The sequence below is a fragment of the Hirundo rustica genome, chromosome 4, assembly GCF_015227805.2.
Source record: "Hirundo rustica isolate bHirRus1 chromosome 4, bHirRus1.pri.v3, whole genome shotgun sequence".
Classification (NCBI taxonomy): domain Eukaryota; kingdom Metazoa; phylum Chordata; class Aves; order Passeriformes; family Hirundinidae; genus Hirundo; species Hirundo rustica.
Genome location: NC_053453.1, coordinates 67,961,944 through 67,986,389, shown reverse-complemented (window position 1 = coordinate 67,986,389; position 24,446 = coordinate 67,961,944). Strand labels below are relative to the sequence as shown.

Genomic DNA, 24,446 nt, shown 5'->3' with positions numbered 1-24,446 from the left:
GCATTTTGTGTGACATCTCATGATCAGGTGAAGCACCAGTTTAGCAACATAAGCAGGGACAATAAAACCAGGCACCTCTGCTCTGTTAACAACTGCTCAAGCTCCATCACATTTCAAGTGTTTACAGTAAGGAATAGGCAGGTTTTGTTTTATGAATCTGAAAGTTCTTCCAAGGTGTTTCTTACAGTTCCACTACTTTATAAACCGTATATTCCTCTTGAATAATTTCCCTCCCCCGCTTCATTTTTATGCCAGACTAACCAGGCTTATAACCAGATGTAAACATGTACTTCACAGAAACAAATTAATTTTTTAGCATATTTAAGAAAAATGCATGCTGAAAAATCATAGAAATATCAAAATAGTATCTTTTAGTACAAGAGTAAGTTTGGGAGAATTTAACCTGGAGGTTAGATCATGATGTAAGGCACAGTTTTACTCTATGACAAACATCTTGTTTATAGTAAAAGAATCTACTTCTACTCAAGAATTAAAGACATTTATATGCTTTGCTACAATACACAGCAAAAGAATCATACAAGCTTAATTTGCAAGACAGTTTTCTTGAATTTTAAGGGATTTTTTAAACAATGGGCTAGAGCTGAGATCATACTTATCCTTTGACTAAGAAAAATAAGCTTCACACTGAACACAGATTTATTTAGAAAAAAGCTCTTAGACTTAACAGTGCTCTTAGCTGCATAATTTCCTATCTTTACTACTTCTTGCTTGAAGTGACAGAGAAAACTTAATACAACTAATACTTTATGCCGAAACATGAAATTAAGATGTAAAAGAGAGAAACAACACGGTTCCCATGAGAAATGAAAATGAGAAATGAAAATGTAAAGTACGTGTTAAACAACCCTGGGGAAAGAAAGGAGGCGGTGGAGGAGGGTGGAAGAGAGGCCCAGAGTGCTGACTTTTTTTTTTTTTTAGGAGAGTGGCATTAGAAGGATTCTAATTAAACCATTAAGGTCCAGAAAATGTGTTACTATTTTTTATACTTATTTATCGGTTCAAGAGGCAAAAAACGGGTTCCATATTTATGGGCCCTTGAGGTTTGCTGTATGCGTTCGCTTTTTTGGCTGGGGTTTTTTCAGGGGGTGGGAAGGAGATGTTCTGTCAGTTTGTGCGGATTTTAGGTTGTAAGGTACAACACAATTAGACTGTTTCAAGTATGAGATACAATTAGCTAGACACAGACACCACAAACACATATTACATATACATTCTCACCCACACATATGCATTTAAAGTACAGTTTAAAAACTAGAGCAATACCATGGGACAACATTGCTGGCCCATCTGAAGTGACTCTGCTCCCACTTACAAGGCTCGGGTTTTTCCTATGGCTTTCCCTCATTACAGATGATCCACAACTGGGCCAGATGTTTTAAAACAACCTGCAAGGAGGAATCCACTTCGAAAGAAACAGCCTAACAACTTAGGCTAGAATTACACAACAGTCAAAAGGAATAATTTCTTTCTCCAAATGTCAAGCAGAAATCCAAAGCAGTAACTTTTGCTTTGCTCAGCCAATTTTCAGGACATATATATATATATTCTAAAATGGTAAAATAGTACTGGTTCAGATACAGGCTCAACTAACAACCCTGGCACTCTGTAGTGTGAACCAACTCTAATCTGCTCCCGTGTCCCGTGGGTCACTGCACAAATTCTCAAAATGCTTATTTAGGTGTTTTATTAGGTCACCTCAACATTTGTCCCTGGTATGTCCTCCTTTCCCACTGGCTGCACTGTAAAAGCTGCATTTGCTCAATGTCCTCCGTACAATAAATGATCCTGTGACATTTTATCTGACCATTCTACAGAGATGTCAGAACTCAAACACATTCATTCTCCACAGGGATAGTCTTATTTTTTTTCCAGGAATGTAGCCAAATAAAGACGGTTCTTCTACAACCTTTTTTCTTTGTTAATCATGCTGAAATTTCATACAGCTGAGTCCTCCGAGTTTCATTTTTTTAAATAAACTTAACCCATAGTTTACTTAAATAATATTATCAGTCTGCTTCAAATCATGCTAGCAAAGGAATTTATCAGCTTTCTTCAAGAAATAGGGCATAAACCAAACTTTTTTGGTCAAAAACATAAATCAGATTACAATGTCCTGCAGAGGAACAAAGGCAACTTTCTGCTCCACTTTCAGAACCCTTGTTCTGAAGTTTGGACCAAACTTCACACTCTGAAACGAACACATTTCAGTAACTCCCCAAAACACAGATGGAAGACACACCCAATCCACAACCAACCAGCCCTGTTTTGATTTTAACTGAAGGAAATGTAAGATTTCTTCCATCTGTGCATCCCATGACACGGCCAGACACCACCACACTCCTCGGACCCACCGTGACCCGGGCTGGGGCTGCACAGATACAAATGCCCATCAGGTGTACAGGTGTGTTGGCTGATACACCACAGCAAGAACTGGGAGTGGAATTTCATCTTATGGCAGAAAGTGTGTTTGTGGCACTGGAGCTCATGAAGAAAGGCAAGGAGATGGTTGGAGGATTCAGAAAGTAAGTTTAAACCACACCGCAATGAGCTGTAACCACTAAAGGCTCATTTTGTCTTCTGGTGCAGATCTGCGTTCACACAGTCTGCAAAGGCTCATCATAATTTCTGAAAAAAATCCCCTCTGCAATATCCTGCCTTGAGATAGTAAAGAGATTATAAACAAAACCCTTCTCCAAGATTAATTATAAAAGTAATTCCTCGCGATTATTAAATTCAGTCAGCTGCAATGGTTTAAGTGAGCAATCACAAGCTCCCTGCTATGAGTCTTAAAAGCTGTCATGAATTCTGAAGCTATGATTTCCTGACAAAAACTGCCAAGTTATCTAAGTCACATTTAGGGCAAAGAAAGATTATTTGTAGGGGGTTTTTGCCTTTTAATTTCTTTTTTTTTTTTTTTTTTTTCACTCTGGCCCCTTCTCCAGAAGCTGCATGGACTTTCCTTTAAAGCCTCTCTGCTTCCTTAATAAGCAAGGCTACTTTGGACTTCTCAAGTAAGAACATAGAATTAACAACTAATTAGATTATAACTCTCTGCAGTAAATTAATATGGTCCCTTTGAGTTCCTGTTAAGTTATTAAAAGTTATCTTAGGACTATTTTTATTTTTAAAAGTGTGTGAAAAAATATTTTTTAATTAACATAATGCATAACAAGCTTAAATTCATGATTTTTCTTTTTTTAAATACAACAGGTCTTCGTAGTCTAGACTTGGATGCTAAATTATAATTGCAGGGAGTGAAAATGCAGATACAGAAGCCTGCCCAAAGACTCATCACCAGATGTTATTCATGCAGAGCAGAAATTATTACCTCACTTTAAATACTTAGTTCTAAGTTATTAAACAAACACTGCATGCAAATCTGGAGTACACTTTGATACATGGATACTTTACAGCAAGTTGCATGAAATGAAACTAATTCCTGTCACCCTTACCACTGCAGCACTGACCTGTTAAAGGACAGGACAAGTCATACCCTTGAAAGTTACCCTAAATTGTCAACAGACCATCATTTTGCATATCATATTTACATGTCTCGGCCAAACAAGTCTGAAACTGAAGATAAAGTGAAAAAAAAGCCACAGAACTGAAGTGTTCTGACAAACCCTACAGTGCTGCAATATGCTACTGACATTCTTAGGAGGGTTTGCAGGAGGGAAAGCGCAGCTCTCGAGTGATCCTCTCCATAGCCTTGTTTTCTAGCCCAAGAACTGAATGAAGGAGGTGGGGATGTGTGACAGTTTTCAAACTTGCCTACAGCTAAAAGTGTCTACAACTTTGTTAGATGAGTCTGTAAGAAAAGTGTTTGTTCTGCACTAATCAATTCTGTGCACTCTAGCTTGATTTCTAGCAAGCCAAAACTCTTCCATCTCCTCCCACAAAGAAAAAAACTAGGTAAAACAACTGCAAAATAAAGAAAATATACAGCAAGCATGTTCCTCTGAGTTTCTGGCAACCTCTGGCAGCAGGGTGAGGATAGGCAGACAGTGGCAGTAACATCTAAAACCAGCACAGCCAGATTTACAAGAGAGGTCACCTCTCCAAGTCCTCAGTGTTTTAAATATGTGGGTTTCTGGTTACCTTCCTTCACCTCCTCCTCCTTCACATGATGAGAAAGGAGATGAGAGAGAAGCCAACAGTTTGAGCTGTGCAATAAAACGACACCTTTACAATTTCTGCATCTATCCAACATGGAAATACCCTAGCATAGAAACTAGCATCCATGTGGACCATACATGACCAATCTCAAACAAACTTTGCCAAGTTTTTTCTGTCAATGAGATTAAAACTAAGGAAAAAAAAAAAACAAACAAACAAAAAAAAACCAAACAAACAAACAAACACAACAAAAAAACTAAAGAAAAACCAACAGCGTCCTAGAGTTCAAATTCAAGGCTATTACAGTAAATGAATAGCATCTGACTTTGATCCCAGTAGCCACAAAGACCCCAAACAGCTCATACTCAAGCAGTTCTGGGGCAGGAGATGGCAAGGACATTCCAGATGCTGTGCCAGGCTCTTGCAGGATGAAGAGCTGCACCCTGCTGGGTTTTGAATCACGCAGTATAATCCTGGCCTAGGCAACCTTCTCTGCTTTGAAATGCCATGCCTGGAGATTTGGGTCAACCAGCAGTGCCCGTGCAAGGATCACCCAGCTACGAGTGACAGAGCTGCATTTCAGATCTTCCCAGAGTTATATGCAGCCCTAAGAGGCAAGGTAAGCCACTCCTGCTGCAGTTTCATCAGGACAACATCTGCAATACTGTTGCAATCTTTAAGTAATGAAAAAGTACCTTGTGGTTTGTTTTATTATCCTAGCTATTACCCGAATTTAGGGATGTATTTGCAGTCATCAACATCATCTGATCAACAGAGCCTCCTTAGGTGAAGAAAGATGAAATACACCTTATAAATCTCTGTGCCATAATCAAAGGAGTCTGCAGATTTCGTATCACTTGCCTACATGTCACCTGTAAAACCTCAAAATTACCTCCTCAGTACACAGGCCAGGTTATACAGCAAACGATCAGCTGAGTGCACTGATCTGTCACCTGTGAAACACTGCTGTCAGCAGAGTAGCAGCGGAAAGATTTCCTGTCAGAAATGATCTGCTCAAGGGAGAGGCGGCATCAAGCAAGATATGAAGCAAAGCCTGCAGTTGTTTGCATTACTTTGGCTATTTACATCCAAAGTGCCGTTTTATGTAATGATAACTTGCCTGAAAACAAAATTATACTGTACAAGTGAATTTACTGAGAAATTCTGATTTTTTTTATTTTAATTTTTTTTTCCCAAAATCAGAGGTACTGTAACTGTTATTAGAACTGTCCATTTCCCTTTTATTATTCTGCTGTATAACATCTACTACTCAGCAAAAGTACTACCACTTGCCCCAAATCTTTTGTTACAATGTGCAGATGTAAGGTCTGTACTACAGTTGCTTTTGTGCTTGACGTGCTCAGACACCAGTTTTCAACTTTCAAAAAAACCAAAAGAAGTAGGTCCAGAAAGAAAATATGTGCTCCCTGCAAAATTTTGCATGAAAAGAAATGCAAGTCTCCTGGGGGAGGGGGACCCATTAAACCTGAAGATCTTCCCCAACATTCAAAGTACTTCATGCAGAAATCAACTTCAGCTGCCGTAAAAAGTGTTGTAGCTCTTTGTACTCTAATTCCATTCATTAACCAAAACCCTTTACAACCCAAAAGTTTTACAAGACCTTAACAATTAAGGTAACTCTATATAGTCACTTGATTTAAAACATGTCCTGAAAAGCAAGCAATTAGTCACCACTTCTAGGAGGCACTTAAAATTCCCTTTGTGGTGAACAATACACGTAGAAGTGAGAAAAGCCAGCTCATTCTGATAGTGCTCCTTATAAAGAAAGCTGATCCAGTTGTCTACAGGGTAATTTTTGGGGAATTGAAACTATGATAATGAAGTCTTTACCGTAAGGACAAAAAGCTGCACAAATTAAAAACCAAAAATAAACAAACATACCAACCCCCAACAACAAAAATCCCAAACACAACAAGAAAACAACACTACAAATATACAATACCGCACTTTAAAGCAGTGCTTGCTCATGAATCTGGGTATGTTTGGGTTTTTTTTCACTTTGAGTGCTGAAGTAGAAAAACCTCTTTTCTACTTGCTCAACTTTCATGTAAGTTGTTCTTAAGTAGAGTGCTCTTCTGCCCTTGGTGATCTAACACCTGGTCTTCTCCTGGCAAAAAGTCAGGAGTTATCCACAGCTGCAGATCTTATTAAAAAGGGTCTCGTGTTTAACACCAGTCAGGAGTAAACAGTTCCAGAAAGGATGGATAGGACCAAGGAGCCTTCCTGGAACTGGCCAGTTCACTTCACAAGAAGGCTGAACACACACTCCCTTCCCCTCACCTTCATCTCAGGGCCCTTCTCTCTCCTGCTACACACCCAGTATTTTATTGAGTATGGAAACAAGTGAAACAAGTCGTAGTGTATGAACATGAGCAATGAGGAGCTCAAACCTCAGAATGTACATGGGATATGGCCAGTAAGAAGAAGAAAGATGTTTCAGGTTTTAATGCCTTCCTACAGTAAATAAATAATAATAATAAAAAAATACAAAAAAACACCAACAAAAAACCCACCAGACTTGGCTGCTGTGCCTCAGTTACCAAATAAGAAATATTTTCCATTAGTAAATCCATTGCATTTCTTGTTACTGATAACAGACATGGGAACCAAGTCTAACTTTACTCCAGTAACTTAGTTACACGTTTAACCTCACACACAATCACCTGACGGTTTTGACAGTGAAGTAAAAGCTGCCCAAACCACTTACTCTTTAATGCCTCAACTGTTTCTGTAACGTGCTCTGAAAGAGCCCAATGATATTCCTCCAAAGCATCACAGCAGCTCCAAGCAGTGCCCTCCACAAGCCTGGATTATTCTACAGCAGCAATTGTGAGAAAGAGCAGAGCACCGGTGAAACATTTAAATTTCACTAAATTTCACTATGTGGGACACTTCCAAGGGAAAGCATTATTCATCACTATATATCTCTGCTAGTTGATACTGTTAACATTTCATTTCCATGTAGGCATTTTCATGTTTTCAGCACGACAGGTACATTTAATAAATACACATCCAACCCCAAAAAAGACTAAATCAGCTTTTTCATGAAACACTTGATGCATACTACTTCAGATAAACTATTTTTCACAATTTAACTTTAGTGAAAAGCTGAACTTATTGGAAAAGATGACCTTAGCATAGGTTTTGCTGCTAAAATATTTATTTTCATGAACTGCAAGTTTAGAAAATGTTTCTGAAACAAATGTCATCTGAGCATACTAGGCAGTGGATTAGACTGCAGGAAAATGTGAAGGGGTTTGCTTTTCCAGGTTTCAGATTTTATTAACTGCTCTTAGAATTTTTTATGGCTTACTCCTACCAATATTTGCCAGGCAACACCTTGAAACCAAAAGACAATTACATGGCTAAAAAATATGTAAATGCTAGTGAAAGAAGCATTCATATAAGAACAGTTTGGGGAATTATTTATCTTTTTAAATTTACATCTCTGTGCTCATGTCACTCTTCCACCTATATTTCAAGCTTTTGAGGCTGTTCTGAAATGTAACCAAATTTATTAAAAGCCAAAAGGTTTTCTTTATAAAACTGCATATGAGAATTGTAATTTTCGCAACTGCAATATGATAAACCAGAAAGTGGATATACTGCTGTATTACCTTCCTAAAACATACCCTTCACATAACTGAGAAAGTGACCTATTCAAAAATACGAAAGAAAGAAAATATTTTGTCCTTAAATTACAGTTTTTGGAGGTTGGTGTTGATATTTGGTTTTGTGTTTTGTTTTGGGTTTTTGTTTTGGTTTTTTTTTTTTGGTTAGAGGGGTTTTGTTTGGGTTGAGGAAAAGAGTTTGGTGTTTGCCTTTTTTTTTTTTTTTTTTTTGCTTGAGTTGTTTTGTTCTAAATTTCAGCACATTTTCAGGAGTACTCCTACTGTTTTAGCAGATCATCAGTATGGAAAAAGTTACAGGTTTGCTTTACTTTTGACCTATTTCATTTTTCTCCTTTCTCCCTCTTGGTGTAAAGTATTAAGAAAGAGTAAAGAGTATGCAAACAATGAGCTGGCATTGCTGAGCATATAACAAAAAATACAGAAAAGAATTCAGAAAATACAAACACTAGAAAAAGACCAGCTGCCTTCCCAACAGAGTTTTACTCCTGACCAACAAGAATCTCCTTCTCTCTGGTTACAAACCAAATCAAAGCCACTTTAAATGTGTGCTTCCTTCCTTTTTCTCTCACTCTTGGGATGGTGGGTAGAAAAGACAAGAACATTACACTTTCTTTACACTATTAAAGGATTTTAGAATCTAATAAAATAAAACTAACACTTTCATTGCCTCCAATTTACAAGCTGCAAATACACGGGAAAAGTGTACATCCATACTTTTGTTATTTCCAAAGCTTGAAATAAAGGTACTGGAATATAAACATATTTTCTGTTTATAAATTGTCAAAGGACTATTGAAACTGTAGAAGAAAATATTCAAGATACAGTATTTCTGTGAAGTTCGTGAGAGAAGCAGTGTTTTGCAGAGATTTTCTTCTTTTGGAGGAAAAAAGCCAAACAAAAATTATAACGCAAAGAACTGGAAAGCAGCGAGACACAACCCTCATCTTTCCAGAGAAACAAGGCACTAATTTCTCCCCCCACCCCAAAAAAGAGTCAGCTGAAAAACATATGTGAAATAGCAGCACAATATATTAACTTCCTTGCTTGTTCAAGGAAAAAAAGATATCACAAAAACAAGTTCTATACTACAGATATAAAATATTTTCAGGAAGTTGCACAGCATCAAGGATATTCCATTAGTATTCCACTTTGGTTCTCCCAAACAATTTGTCACTGATGACTGCCTTTAGAATAAAGTGAAGTCAGCCATTTATGTAACATCACCAAAACTCCACTGCATTTCCATTGTTGGCAAACGCTGCTTTGTCTCAAGAACAGAGCAAAGGGAGCCATATGCAGGGACTCAAATGGGAGCTGAGAAAACAACATCAGCTCCAGAAGGAGCTGAGACAAAAAACACAGGATTTTTTAACACAGGAGTTCCCCCAAGGGTGGGGAAAGGAGCATGTCTTGAAAATTTTCAGCTTCAAATCACATCTCAAGTCGTTATTAATACAGTACGTTAACTTCTCCCATTCCTTCAGATGCTTCAATAAAGCATGGATATCAACAATGAATAAAGCTCCAAAAAACTTCATTTCATGACACTTCAGAGAGGCACAAGCCAGTCTGTCCACAGACAGCTGACACAGCCTTTGGAGGAAAGCAGATTGTATTAGGTTTTAGGTTAGAACATCTCCATTTCTGCTAATCTTCTGCACTGCAGTCAAACTAAGTTTCTAGTATGGTTTTTTAAAGTCTGATGATTCCTGATTGTCCACAAACCAATATGAACAGAATTTCAGAAGCCTGCAAATCACACCGACCGAAACAAATGACGCAAAATGGCTTAGGATAACTTAGACAACAGCACTTGAAATCATTCCACAAACGAGAAACAGTACAAATCCCCGGTTTTGTAATTATTTTAAAAAAAAGACTTACCCTCTCGCAGGATCTAAGGCGATCGCTCTGGGTTGATCCAACTCTTGCCAAAACAAAACTTTCCTCAGCGACCCATCTAAGTTAGAAACCTCGATGCGATTTGTTTCCGAATCCGTCCAGTACAACTTCTCCCCCAGCCAGTCGCAGGCCAGCCCGTCGGGCGACAGAAGTCCAGAAACGACCACGTTCTGTACGCTCCCGGATTGATTGAACTCCGTCCGTTTGATGGCTTCCTCGCTCACATCGCTCCAGTAAATCAAGCCCTTGAGGAACACGAAGTCCACGGCGGCCGCGTCCTCCAGGCCCCCCACGATCACCGTGGCGTTCTCCTTGCCGTGGGCGGCGTCCACCAGCCGCAGGTCCCGGCGGTTCGCGTACAGCAGCAGCGGGGCGGCTGCGCACAGGACAGAAACGGGGACACACAGACGGGTTAATGTCGCCCGGACCAGGCCAACAGGAGCTACTGATTTAAGAGTATCTTTGCAAAAATAAGAAATACCGGGGAGACGTTTTGAAGTTCGACTAAAAAAGCACCGACTCGAAGCTTTTCGACTTGGTTACAAGAATTGGTAATGGGCAGCTCGCTATTCTGGGTTGTGCGTTATTAAAATAACATTAAAGAAGGAGGGAGAGAACAAAGAAAATGGAGGTTTGAAGTGCCCAAATGACACAGCTCTGTAGAAAAGGATCAGAAAGACGAGAGTAAAGCAGTTTTCTAAGCACTCAGTACTGGCTCACCTGAGTAAGGATTATTTTTCTTGACAGAATTTAATAATATACACCCCACCTCTAAAGAAGCATAATCTACATCAAGCTATCACTGCCATGTCAATGCTCTCTGAAATTATGTATCGCAGACATTTTACATTTAGTACATAAAAATACAAAATTCATTGCACAGCATGAGGCAAATGTTTGTTTAGAGTGGTGAAGGTGAATGAGGAGGTAGGGAGAAAAATAAATCTACAGGAATGGACAACACAGTTCTTTCAAACTCAAACCACTCCTGTTAGTCCTCTAACACAAAGCCTTCATTTTATATACTTTATTTGCTTACTCTGTCAGTTTGCAGTGTCTGTATATTTTTCATAACAACAGCTGAGATGACTAATGTAAAGCAGCAACCATAAAAAAGACAGCTTCTTAAATGTAATATGCCTGCTTAATTGCCCTTAACCACAAGCTATATATAGCATTATGAAAACTCCAGCCTCATTCCTACTTCAACAAAAGGTTCAGAAAAATAGTACACTTGTATAAGGCAGACAGTAGATTTTAAAGGGTGTCACTATCAGAAAACATTTCTACCTTTCCCTGCATTTATTCAGAAACAGTAGCATCAGAGCTCTACAGAGGCATTTAGATCCATAAATACTCTTCTACCACAGGGATCTTGCAGATTTATTCCTCAGCATAGGTGGGCACTTCAAATTTGCAGCAGGATGGGTGTCCTAACCAAAAGGTCAAAATTTACAGAGCCAAGGATGTGCATGGCTCAGTAATGTCAAGGGCCACATTGCCAGGAGAGGAACAGTTCCCTGTAAACTCCCACTGAAATTAGAAATACTAACAGACTTCAGTAAATCCAAAAGCTTGGTTTCCAAGATCGGACTACTCCCCTCATTATCCTATCACAAAACAATTTCCCAAAGACACTGTCACATCTGAATTGGGAGAAGCTGAAAGAACTACGGAAGTTCCTTCATCTACCTGCAATTAAATGAGTTCTGCATATGTTTTGGGGTGGTGGGAGTTTCGTTGGTTTTTAAGAAAACTGAATTGCTTAGACTGTCATCCTAAATTTAGAAACACTGAATTTAACTTGATTTATTATGAACTTTAGATAGAACAAGGGAGGGGTGAAACTTCCTTGGTTTTAACAATACCAAATTTGTATTTGTATTCCCTTCTCCAGAAAGCAATTTTTAATTGTGGAAAAAAAAAATTCAAATTTAGAGATTATCTTCTCATGGAGAAGGGGTAGACTTTTAAGATTAGATGGAGAATCTTTATATTAAGAATTTATTATTACTTGCCTTTGCTATCTCCTTCCCTTTCTGGCATAACTTCCCACCTCCTGAGATTTAAATTAATTACAGTACATTTTCTTGAAGAGCAGATTGCTTATGAAGACCACACATTTCAAAAAGAAAGCATTCAATAAACTGCAAAGTGTAAAAAATTGTAATACAATAAAACCCTTTACTTTTTAAAGCCCGCCTACAACTGTAACCTGAAAAATCTAGTTAACAGCCAGCTCAGTGCACACAGGAGAGTGTGCAGCCAGCTGGCACAGCTTTCTCTGGTAAGACAGCGTGCCCAGCATTCGGAAAAAAGTAAATCCACGCACCAGTGAGTACAAGCTCCATTACTATGTGCAACACGGAGCACCCATGCACACAGCATGCGCTGAACTGGAACCCCAGGTAATGAGGCAGGCCTGAAGGCACTGCTGAGGCTCACACAGCCCCGCTGCAGAGGTTACTCACTCCCTGCTGGAGCTCAGACTGGCTGAGCAGGGACTGCAGACAAACACTCGTGCATCAACGAGACAGCTTAGCTGAATGACAGCTCAGGAGAAACACAGCTACACTTAGGATGCGTAGCTCCATGCAGATTGATTCAAAGCCACAACTTGTAACACATTCCAAAGGGCTGGCAGACGAGCACGTCGAGCTTTCCAATTTGTTGCGACATTCGGGAATGAAGCCTGCATCACCGAAATAATAAAAACCAGGTTTGCTCCCCACCGCCTCCAGCCCTTCCCAGAAAACACGACGGCTTCGATGTGCTACAAAACCCAGTTACTGAAGTTGGCAGCCTTAGCACCGAGTATCAACTCTGCATTTGCTTCACTCAGGCAGCAGTGCCAAGAGAAAACTGTGCCAGAAGATCCCACCCTGTCCCAACTTTGAAAGCACAGGACACTGAAGAGATGGCTTTCTTGAATAATGAAGTTATGAACTGTACTAATAACCTGGGAAGAAGTCCAAGAGCATCACCTTTCAAAGCTGGGCAACTATTTGAAAGTTTAAGTTATAATAGGGCAAAAAGATACAACTCAGAATTTTTTTTTAAGAAGCCGAACTCTTTACATGTGTTTTATTTATCTTTATATAGACATAATAATAAAATATAGTGTAACTGCAATGAACTACAACACACTGAAGAGAAGAACATACTCTTGAAAGATAAAACACCTATCCTGGAAATCAAAAACAGAAACAGTAATGAATATTAACATGTCCTCTATGACCTGAGAGGTCTTCATGAAGGTAATTCTTCTAATTTAAGTACCCAATAGAGTAAAAACTAAGCATAGTTATAAACTAAAGGATTTTTTTTCCCCCCACTGGCAGCAAAAAACTGTTCCTTGAAGAACACAAAAGTTACAAAAACTCAAGTTTAACATATTTCAACAGCAACAAAAATAATCTACATGGTATGAAACTTCTGGTAGTAGTGGTCACTGAGCCTGTAACTGTTTCTTAACTCCAATGTTCACCCAAGACCTTTTCCAAGTTTACCACATGCAGTATTGAAGTCCAGACACTGTCTTTTTTGCCTTACTTTTACAACCAGAATTCTTCCAGCATCCTTCTTCCCACCGCCAAACTTCAGTTCTTACACCACGTATTTCTCTTGGCTGCAACTCCTGTCTCTCTTACTGAAAGTTGCTAATCCCCCAGACTGCTTTCCCTTACACTTGTTTACTCAAGTCTTGCTTTGTACATCTGACTTATGGGCATCTGTTACAGGCATGAAAATGCTGCTGCCCACAGGATGTAAAGTGACAAATCAATATAAAACAAGCATTTTACCAGCTAAAAAGAATCTTTTTGGTGTTTTAGTAACAATTTTAAGCTGTCAGAATTTGTCACGCTTTTCTTTAACTAGTCCAGTGGCCTTTTCCACAAATTTCCACATTCTCCTTTCTACCTTCAGTGATCCAGGACAGCTCCGGGTACCATGAGGCAAGGGCAGTGTTACCTTCAACACGCTCATTCTCTTTCACTGACATGGAGTTTAGCCTGGCTAAAGCAATTAGCACAGTCTCATTTCCCTCAAATCCTTTTCTTATTTCTGTCTGAGGCCCCAGCAGTGCTGTTCTACCCCCTCCCACAGTTAAGGGCCCCTCCCCAAGCTCATTCAAATCACTACATCAGTAAAAGGTTTGACTGGGTTAGCACATTGAATCAACTCAAGAAATTGTCCAGCAAACTCCAAAGCTGACACGAGGTGAGCAGCGAGGAGCTGGAAGGGGGAGCAGCTCTCTCCCCTCCACTGGCAGCCTGCTGGATCTCCTCAAGATGTGACTGCAGCTATCTCCTTTCTCCCTAGCTTCACTTTCAGCTGTTGGTTCCTAACCCCTCCTTTGTGTTGGTTCAAGAACTTGTCCCACGCCATAGCAAGACAATGCAGGGAGCTAACTAAACCAGCAGAAGGCTACTGAGCTCTCCCCACCACCTGCCAAAAAGCAATTTTTAGCCAGCCATCATCCAGAATCAGTTCAGACAAAAAATCCAACCAATATAAGCCCTAGCACAGCTGGGAAAGGAAAGACTGCATCAGCTTTGATGAATTAGTTGAACCAGTTCCTCATGAACCTCCAGTTAAGGAACAGGATCAGAGCAGAGGTGACCACAGATAAATTGTGGCAATCTGCCACAGAATCACAGTGTGGAAACCACCGAGCAACTGCTGACATTGCAGAAAGAGATATCCACACAGAAGTCACAGGTAAGAAACCCTACAGCTTGTCACGCTGGAAGATCATGTCGTTGAGCTGGGAAGGGAATACTCCCATCTTTGAAAAGTCTTGCTGAAGAACTCGGAGCATTTCAGGTGAATTGATACTGCCAAGCACACTGCTATCATGACAGCAAACACGAGGACTGGAGCAAAGAGGAGACACGGTGATGGGATGTACCAAACAAATACATGCTGACCTGGATGAGGCACAGTAAGCAAAGACTCCAAATGCCTTGATAGAATGACACGCACCCACATTCAGCTCATGAGAGAAGGAAAAGCAGAGAAATCGACATAGATAACCAGCAAAGAACATTAATTGCAACCTCCCTAAAACCATTCAATACACAAAACTCCTTGTATGCAATACAATAATCAACCCCAAGATGTCCTACAGAGAACCAACACAAGAATGTATGGAAAGGTTTCTGGACTGGTACAAGGATTCTGGATCAGTCAGTTATGAGGACTGTCCCTTCACTCCCTGGGTTTCAGAATTCTTCATCACTGCTCATACTTCTAAGAAATTCTGTCTATTTATTTTCTGCAAATGTTTGAGTTTTGCTGCTCAGTTTCGAGAAGCAAGAATGAAAAGATTGAGGTAGCATTGGGAATAAAGCCCGGGAGACTTGTATCAAATAAGGAGACAATTTGAAAATTAACATAAATTTTTCCAAATAGCAGGGAGCCAGCCGCAAGAAACTTATATAGAGATGGTTTATATTCTCAAGCAAACAATAAAATCACCAGGAAATACATAAGAATTTTAAGCACAGCAAGCAACAGGCCAGGATTTTGCACCAAGTTCTCTGTCACAGCACCTCCCCAATTTTTTCCATGCAATACACAATTCCATATATTTTAAAAAATAAAAATAATGAGCTGACTTACTAGTGCCCACCATTCTTCTTTCACTGTGAACAGAGAGCACTCTTCTCTCTGAACCTCCTTATTCTCACAAATATACTTGCAGGACACAGCAGGCAACCAGGAATTTAGCATGAGGCAGCCCAAACTTGGCAGAAAGGACATTTTCTCCTCTTTTCAGCTAACCTAAAGCATATTCTTCAGGCTAAAGCCATGCAGGGGCTGTTCAGGTGGTAACTCAAAAGGTCACAGGAGCAGCAGGTCAGTGAAGAAGGTGAGTAGCCGTATCAGTGCAACAGCAAAGACACCAAGCTGGGCAAACAACAGCACTTGGATTCCGCACTAAACTTCACTGTTTTCAGGCCTTTGGCCAGATACTAGCTGTAGAGACCAAGACATCCTGCAGGACTAGCTGGTACAAAGGCAGTAAGTTATCCTTTGGCCTACTAAGCACAAGTGAAAAATTACCTGAGAGGAGGGGAAAAAAAAAAAAAAAAAAGAACAGGACTTCACCAAAGAAACACCAGGTCCAAGCATAAAAAGCCAACAGACCTGCTAGATTAGAGCAAAAGCACTCATGACTGAAGCACACCATGAAGTTCCAGCCTATGACAGGCAAAACACTTTCTGAATAGCAGGCATCACCTGCCAAATCATCCTGCTGGCAACAGGGGCAGGATTAGCAGAGCGTGGCTCTTCTCAGTGCCAGGCAGCACACTCACACAGGTCTCTTGTCCACCTTTCTGTAACATGGACTCCTCTGCTCTGAAGCTCTTTTGATTGCACTCTCATGGGGGTAGAACACAGCACCTTAGCTCTGACATTTTTCTAACTTTATATTCTGCATCTACCTGGCTGACAACAGGATGAGCAGAGAGCTGATGCTCCCTGGTCAGGCATCAGCTTGCAGCAGCATTGCCATAAAACACTACCAGCTTCTGCCAGGACCCTGCTGCTTACAGAGCAGCAGCAATAGAAAGGTGACCTGGCACTTTCCAGGGCCAGCTGCAGGCTATGGATAGCAGGAAGGCTCCTCAGGGATGTGCAACCACGTACTTCAGGGATTCACGTTAATGTCTGCAGAGCTTCAGCATTATACAGCTCATTTTCTCAGGTGTCCTCATCATCTTCCTTCAGCACTCTTCCAGCCTCTCAAACAGTTGTCAGAATAACACACAGATGAAGTCATACCAGTTCCACGTACACTGGCAATACTTCCCCAGTTCTACTGGCAACACCCATGTTTAAATCGACACAGACTGATTAGTGAAAATGTTAGTTAGCAAGCACCTCTGCTCCTGCAGAAAAGAAGTCTTGTTTGGCTCTACCAGAGTCCCACATCTGAAGAGGGATGGTATTCTGCAGTCTAAGCTAAGCACTGTTATGACAAGGAACACACTGAAACAAAACACGGCCCTTCACTCCTTCCGGCATCACCTTTTCCTACAGTGCTTCTGACAGTGAGAATAAAACCAAAAACCTCCATCATGCTCCTCAGGAAGCTGTTGAAGCTGAGTCCATCCACTGAAGGAGAGCACTGAGACACAACACTGCGCTGCTGCGACAGCAGGAGCCCATTTCCCAAACTCTAGGAAGGCTAAAGGCCTCAAGACACAATTTATACACCCTGGCAAGCCGAGGCAGGAATGCCCCAAGGTTTGTTGCTGCTCCGGAGCAATTGCAGCTCATGATGTGTTCCAGCCCAAACAGCTCACATCTGAGGGTGCACATCCAGTCAGGAATGGCCTGGGAGTGTTACTCTCAGTCACTCACCTCCTTCGCTGGAGCGTAACCCAAGCACATGGGAACAGCCCAAGCCAAAGGGTCTCACCCCAAATGCTGTTAGCATGGATCAAAGAATTCACACCCTCAACAGCAGCACGCTTCCAACAAACAAGGCCTTTCTCCACACTGACAGGAAGTTCACAGGCAGTGAACTACTCTCAGATGACTTTTCCAACAATTTATCCAAGGTTGTGCAACAGTCTAAAAGATGCTCAAAAAATATTTCTTGAAGTGTTTCAGTTTGTCTAACCAGGTAAAAACCAAATCAGTCGAAACAGCTTATTTATTCGGTTTTGAGGCTGGGGGTTTTTGTTAGTTTAGATTTTTTAAACACTATCAGGGAGTTGCTGTAAAGCAGGAACATAGAATTTAGCACAAAAGGCCTCAGTTCAGCTGAACAGTTAGGGAATGTTTTTAATGGGTAAGGAAAGATGTGCACCTACTTCAATAATTTTGAGAAGTATTAGACAGTTACATTTTATTTTGTGAAAAAAAACTATTCTAGCATACTCCTAACTCTCATACTTTTAATATCCCAGCAATATTAATGTCAAATGTTCAACAGGCTTACATTAAATGTATTGACACATAGGAAAAAAATACAAACAAACCACCCCATGAAACAACACACACACACACACATATATGCAGGATCCCTTGGAAAAGGTGAACAATTTTGTCTTTTTCATACTGAATGGGGCTCATTTCTGGAAATCCAAAAGAAAAACAAATAAACCCATAAACAGAGTTATAAGAACATCACTGCACTTTCTAAATGGACGTAGTAAGACTCACTACAAGGTCTACAAATTCCTACTCCTCTATTATTCTTAATATTCTTTCTCTGTGTGTGGACAAGAGGACTCTTGGGTTTCCAAAGCGTTAATATTTTAATTAACGCTAATACTATGAGTATAAGCAGAGTTCTATTCCCTGCTTTGACAGAACAACTAAGAGGACAAAGACTGAAATTCTATGACACCTTAAATTTCTGTTTCTTTCCACAAATCCTTAACTTCCAGAATCCCAGCAAACATTTCAGCTACTTTCCAGAAGGTTGAACTCTCTGACAATGGACAGAGGAGAACCTTCATTATTAAGGACTTCTAGGGGAACAAATAGTTAAAAAACCTCAGCATACTACTTGCAAACTATATTTTTCCTCTGAGAGCAGATTGGGCAGAGAGGGGAAGAATAAGGGGGAAAATATCAAGGTACCATAGAGAAGAAAAAACAATTTTTGATTAAGCAAAATTATATAGCTAGTTGCTTAAAATTTTCTGTCTCAAATATGATTACTTTTCAAATCTGACATCAAGAACTCACACATGGCCCTCATAAACAGAATTAAAACTATAATCCCATTATTGCCGCATTGATTATATCACAAGGGAGTAATTCTATTTAGGTAATGTGATCCTGTAACAAGATACTAAAAAAATCTGTATGAATGTTGCCATTTTCCATGTCTGCTTATATTAAAAACATTTCCTTATTGTTCTCTCCGTATAAATACTGAAGCTCAAAAGGCATTCCATCTTTTAAACTGACATGCTTCTTTCTCCAAGTAGCTTCTAACATTTTGCAAAGGAAACAAAGTTTTACTAACTAAAGCATCGCTTCTTTTAACCTAGACTTTGGTTAATTTCTTAAAAACCTATTAAGAATAAGGTATTACAGACAAAGGTATTAGCAGTGTTCTATTCATAGACTGGGATGTTTGACTCCATTTCAAAACTGGTGGGGAACTGTGCCAACTACATAGAAATAGAAAGGTCTGTAGCAAGATAGTAATGAGACAAAAAACCCACCATATTTTCATGGCTATTTCACCAGAGAACATATCAGAAATGACAACAAGATCATTTCTATTTGCACATGCAAGCACTGTGTTCTGAGTGAGTTTGTCCATGTGGAGCAAATAGCAAGCCTATCACATTGTGAATGTCCTGACAAATATTTATAAATTGCAAGGATATCTGGAGAGTTTAATGAAGGCTGTCTGTGTCAGCCTGCCTGGCAAACATATAAATTGGAAAAGGTTGATTAATATTTAGGGTATCAATGCCCAGCATTTATGTATAATCCCTGAAAGGTCCAAAGCTTTCCCCTTTCAAGCCTTGGACAATTCCCGCAAAGAATGACAGTCTCTTTGTTTGGAGCACTGTGTATCCTGTAACTCTGCAAGTGGCACATACTCTAAAGCCACACCTGCCTGTAAGCTGGAAAACTAAAGGCTGTTAGGACAGCATGTACCTCAGTCACTGAACAGCAATAATGGGAAGAGTCACCACTGCAAAGTGCTCAGCACAGAAGAAGTGGAAGCACAGGCTGCTGGCTCATCCCAGACCAAGAGTCACCCTCGGTGAGCCACAGCATTTAAAACTCCAGGGCTCAGCCTGAAGTGGGGAGTGCCAACATGAACATGAGCAGAGCATCCCTGAAGCCTGCAGGGCAGCTGCATCCCCCTCCACGTCTCTCTAAGCAACTTACACCTCTCACTGGTACAGGTCCACCTGAGGGGGATCCCTCACCAACCTAAATTCTCCCCAAAGCTCTCAGGTGAGGGTGAAACACGAGGGCTCCCAGCAGGAGAACTGGAGCAGGAGCTGGGCGCTCTCCCAGCCACAGCAGAGCCAGCAGCTCAGCCAGCAGCAGGAGCGTGCAACAGAGCTTTAGCTCCAACTGCGTTTCTGGAGCCACGCAACAGAAACATGGACTCCTCCCCACAGTACAAGGAACTGTTGAAGGTATCACCAGCAAAGCAACCCATGTATTTAGCATTTCTTAGGAAATGAATGAGGTTAAATGTGTTGGGGACAAAGAATATAGTATTTCAAATCTGCAGGCTGGCTGCCAGAGGAGAGGAATGGTGACAGATCAGAAACTGAGCCCTGTTTCTCCCTCTTCTCCTGCCCTAGCCCACTCCCTCAGAGGGAAGAAAAAATAACTTCACTCTAGTTGGTTTAAACTAAAAAGTAAATCCCGTGTTATATGCACTGCAGCAGATGTCTTTGAAGCTGGCATTTTTGAAATGCGACATCATCATAAAGGTGGATTACAGATGTCCAAAGGAATCAAATATCTTCAGGTCCCAAAGACAGAGCCTAAAAGGTTCCTATATGCCCAAACATTAAAAAAAAAAAAAAAAAACCAAACCAGAAACAAAACAAACCACTTCTATATATTCTACAGCTCGTAGCCAAATTCCTTACCTAGAACTCCGGGAATGCAGATTGAAGCAGCTCTTTAGGGAAAAAGGAAACACAAATACAGTTCATGCCCCTCTAACCAGTATTGCTGAGAAACAAGAACAAAGCTTTCCACCTGAATATCTTCATGTAATTCAAGCTGAGGATACAAGAAGTCCTTTACCTGCATATACCTCTGACCAGAACTCCCCTATATCTTCAGAATTTCCCTATATCTTGTCAAAAATGATACTTTACCTTTCCTCCAAGACATAGTAAAAATTGCCATCAAGCTTTTTAAATCCTTATTTTTCAGTTTTAAAGCAATCTGATGACAACTGAACTGTGTCACAGAAATGCAATTGAAAGAACTATAAAATTAATAGTGGATTTTGGAACAACTTAGATCACACTAATTTTAGACTGTTCTATGAGAAGATGAAAGATGAAAATGGCAGACAAGGGCACACTGACTTCTGAAGAATCACACAACGAAGAAACATGACTAAAAAATGGTTGATTCAAGCTTGGGTGCAGAAATAGACCATGATTATTAAAAAAAAAAAAAAATTTCCAAGCCTTATTGTCAGTTTTGTGCAGTCTCTACGTGAAGAGACCTTTCACCTGAATGCAAAAACATCACTCTACCTGGAAACGCCACACTTGGTCTCCAACCTGAGTGCTTCAGGAGTAAAAATCTATTCCTTATCCCCTTCTCTGACTTCTGGTAGAAAAATATGTGCACACACCACCAAAGTTTCAAACACACCACAGCTTAGCAAAGTTTCGAACATTAAACTCTTCTAAACAACATGCAAATAGGTCTGCCTTAAAAAAAAACCAACCACAAAAGAGCAAGGATCTGTTTATGAAAACAGAAACAACAGATTAAAAATCAATTGAAACAGTAACAACATTACAACAATAGTAATGGATTCAAACAAACTCTCTTCTGAGCTCTAGGGAAGCATAGTTTTAAAATACTCATTACCAAAAAGGCATTTTCATTTCTTTACTATCTGACCCTAAACACAGAGGTCTGTAACATTCAGTAGGTTTGCACAAATATCCTCTATAAGATTTCTATTCAAGCAAGAGCTTTATGCACATGATCAGGGTTTAAAGCCAAAGCAAAACAGCAATTACAAGGTGACTGGAGAGCTACCTCAGGAAGAAAGCAAGCCATGAACACTGGTGGAGGAAGAAATCTTTTCCTCACTTTTTAAAAGTTGAAACCTCAGTTTCAGAGTTATCTGCAGCACCCTGACAGATGCGATGACACTGCTTTTGCCTCTTTGCAGCTGTCAGTTATCTAACAATTATCTCTCTGATTGGTTTCACAGCTGTCCTGAAGAACACCTCAAAGCTGCCAGGGAGCAGCTCTAACTCCACTCCTCTGGAATACCCAAAGAGAGTGTCTTCAAGAAGCACTGTTGGTCAGAGAGGTGGAAGCCTGAACTCCCAAATCAAGCCATTGGCCAAGAGGAGAGGACAGAGAGCAGCAACATCTTTCTTTCAGCAGCTATAACATTTAAAAAAACCCCCAAGCCCAAACCACAGAACCTCCACAAAAAGCTGTCAAGATGACAAAGCTTCTGTCTCTTAGAAATTCAAACACTTGCCCTGACAACATCAGTAGCATCAGGTTTATTGTGGTCCTTGGATGATTTCTGAGTCAGGTGCCTTGCCTGTGCATCCATTTCTAGCCTGTAACAGCCTCATACTTTTTCAAGTCCTCATGCATTTCCAGGGTACTGATTTTATTCCCTTCCAGACTGGTAACCACGTCTACCACAGTTTCTTCACAGTAATAGTTCGGTTGTCGTGCACCTTGGTCCTAGGAGAACGGGAGGCTGGCTCTGGAAGCAGAGAGGATGCTGCAATCTACAAACACACACTACCACACTTGCTGAGTTTCTGTCTCCAGCACTGTCAGCCTGGCATCCTCCACAGCACTGAATTCACAAACCAAACAGTGAACTTCCTAACTACAACGCCACTTTCATGTATAAGCTTATTCATACTCATGCTGGCACTGCCTCTGCCTCATTAAGGAACTGCTGACACCTCTTCTGAACTCAACACATCTTACTCGAACCTACTCTACTCGCACAGATGCTGTTTATTAGGGAGGATGTATGCATTAAAATTTGATTTTTGTTTCTTCACGGTTCAGCTGTTCCTGCTGTTTATCTCTATCTAAAGTAACAATTAGCCAGTAGGAAAATTACTGTTGTGTCACAAACGGAGGATTACAACTCCAGGTAGGCAATCAAACAGCAGGGCACCACGAACACAGAAGAAACAGAAATGCTGTTCGGATACAAACGACCTTGGCAACAGACAGAGGTGAGAGATGGGAAAAGAAATGACAGCCATATGATTTACAAACTGAATGCTTCTTCAAAGTATCCCATTAAGCATGAAGTATACAAAAATTTGCAAAAGCGCATCACTGTGTTGATACCGATTCACAGAAATTACTGTAGCAATATTATGTGACATCACATACAACTATTTATGTGCTGTCATTTGAACTAGACTGAACATCAAATTAAAGCCAAACACATGGTATATTAAGAATGAGTATGATTGTTACTTATTAAAATAAACTCATCAGGAAACAGTTTCTCCCTATACCCCAGAGCCAACTTAACTTTAAAATTTGGGGTTTAACTGCCACAACGTAAGAATGAAAAGTTACACAAGCCATTTAAATAAGTATATTTGTATCTCTGCAAACAGGATACAATATGGCAAACAGATGCACAGGGAAAAAAAAAAAAAAAAAAAAAAAAAGGCCATGGATGAGATGAAAATCTTTGTTTTCCAGATTACGGAGCAACTGGAGACTGAGCAGTTACTTCAACCTACAACACCTTCAGACTAACTTTCATCAAAACACGCTAATGGGGATGAACTCCCTAAATCAAAATGTGGTTGATTAACTGTTAGCAATCAATCTCTTGCCCATCTAGTATGAAAAAAGTCAAAATCGAGTAAACAGAAAAATTATGTATGCAAGCACCACAGGCGATTTCTTCCCAGAAAGACTGAACACAGATAATAGTTACTGTAGTTAAGCTTACAGCATAAAAAACCAAACCAAAACAAACAAACAAACCCCAAAACTGTTTTCTTTCAGATTGTGCCCTGCAAGACAAGAAATGTTGTTGGAGTCGGGAAGTAGAATCAAAATTCTCAGCTACTTCAAGTAACATCCCCTCGTAAGGCACTCGACTGCTCCTTTAAAGCTGCATGAACACCCGTGGTGGTTCACCAGAGAAACACAAACTTCCCTCAAGTCCCAGCGCAGCGCCAGCCCAGCTGAGAGCTGAGCCTCCACTGCTCCCCTCGCTCGCTCCCTTGCCTGCGAGGACAGGGCCGGTGCAGCCGCGGTGCCCGGGCATTCCCCGGTGCCCGGGCACTCCCCGCTCCCGCACGCCGAGCCCGCGGGGCTCCGCGCTCCCCCCGCACCCCGCAGGATGGAACCGCGGGGGGAGAACGGGACCAGCCGGGGATGGGCACAGCGGGACCAGCGTGACACCGGCGGGGCCGAGCTCTGCCCCTGAGCCGCTGGCGCCCACGGACTGCTGGGGGTGCGGAGAGACACGGGGGGCGGGGAGGGTGCGATAGTTAAGGGAGATCCTTAAAAAAAAGAAAAGAAAAGAAAAAGAAAAAAAAAAAACAAAACTTGAGAACAACAATGGGGCGGCTCGGGACGCGGCCGGCGGCCGCTGGCAGGGCGGGCTGCTCCCGGCGCGGTTCGGGAAGTTGCTCGGGAGCCGGGAGCGAGGGAGGGAGAGCGCTGCCCCCGCGCCGGGCCCCGCGCCCCGCCGGCAGCCAGGCCTCGCCGCTCCCCTCCCGCACGCCCAAACATGGCCCCTCGCCACCAACCCGGCAACTTTCCCCCTGCCCCTCCCGCCGCCGCCCGCCCCGCTCACCTCGCATCAGGGAACAAAAACTGCAGGCGAGTAGGCTGCGCAGGACGGCCCCCATCTTCCCTCCCTCCTCGCTCTCACCGGCGGGGAGGCGGCGGCGGGGAGCAGCACCTCCGCTGCCAGTTCATGCTTCCAGGCGGGCGGGGGAGGCGGCGGGGAAGGGGGGGAGCGGGAGGCGGGGAAGGGCGGCCGCGGAGATCCCCCCTCGCCGGTCCCTAGCAGGCCACCGGCCCCGG

General features: G+C 41.4%; 1 protein-coding gene across 3 annotated transcripts in view; it reads right to left on the bottom strand.

Moving 5' to 3' along the window:
- The window catches only part of LRP6 (LDL receptor related protein 6), a 112,408-nt gene extending 88,065 nt beyond the window's left edge, over positions 1-24,343 (bottom strand). For all 3 annotated transcript variants that reach the window (XM_040061588.2, XM_040061589.2, XM_040061591.2), the window contains exons 1-2: positions 24,214-24,343; positions 9,675-10,068 (exon numbers count right to left, since the gene is read on the bottom strand). In XM_040061588.2, the coding sequence (XP_039917522.1) occupies positions 9,675-10,068; positions 24,214-24,268 (449 nt within the window). In that variant the 5' untranslated portion in view covers positions 24,269-24,343. The remainder of the gene's footprint in view (positions 1-9,674; positions 10,069-24,213) is intronic.
- Positions 24,344-24,446: the final 103 nt, after the last annotated feature.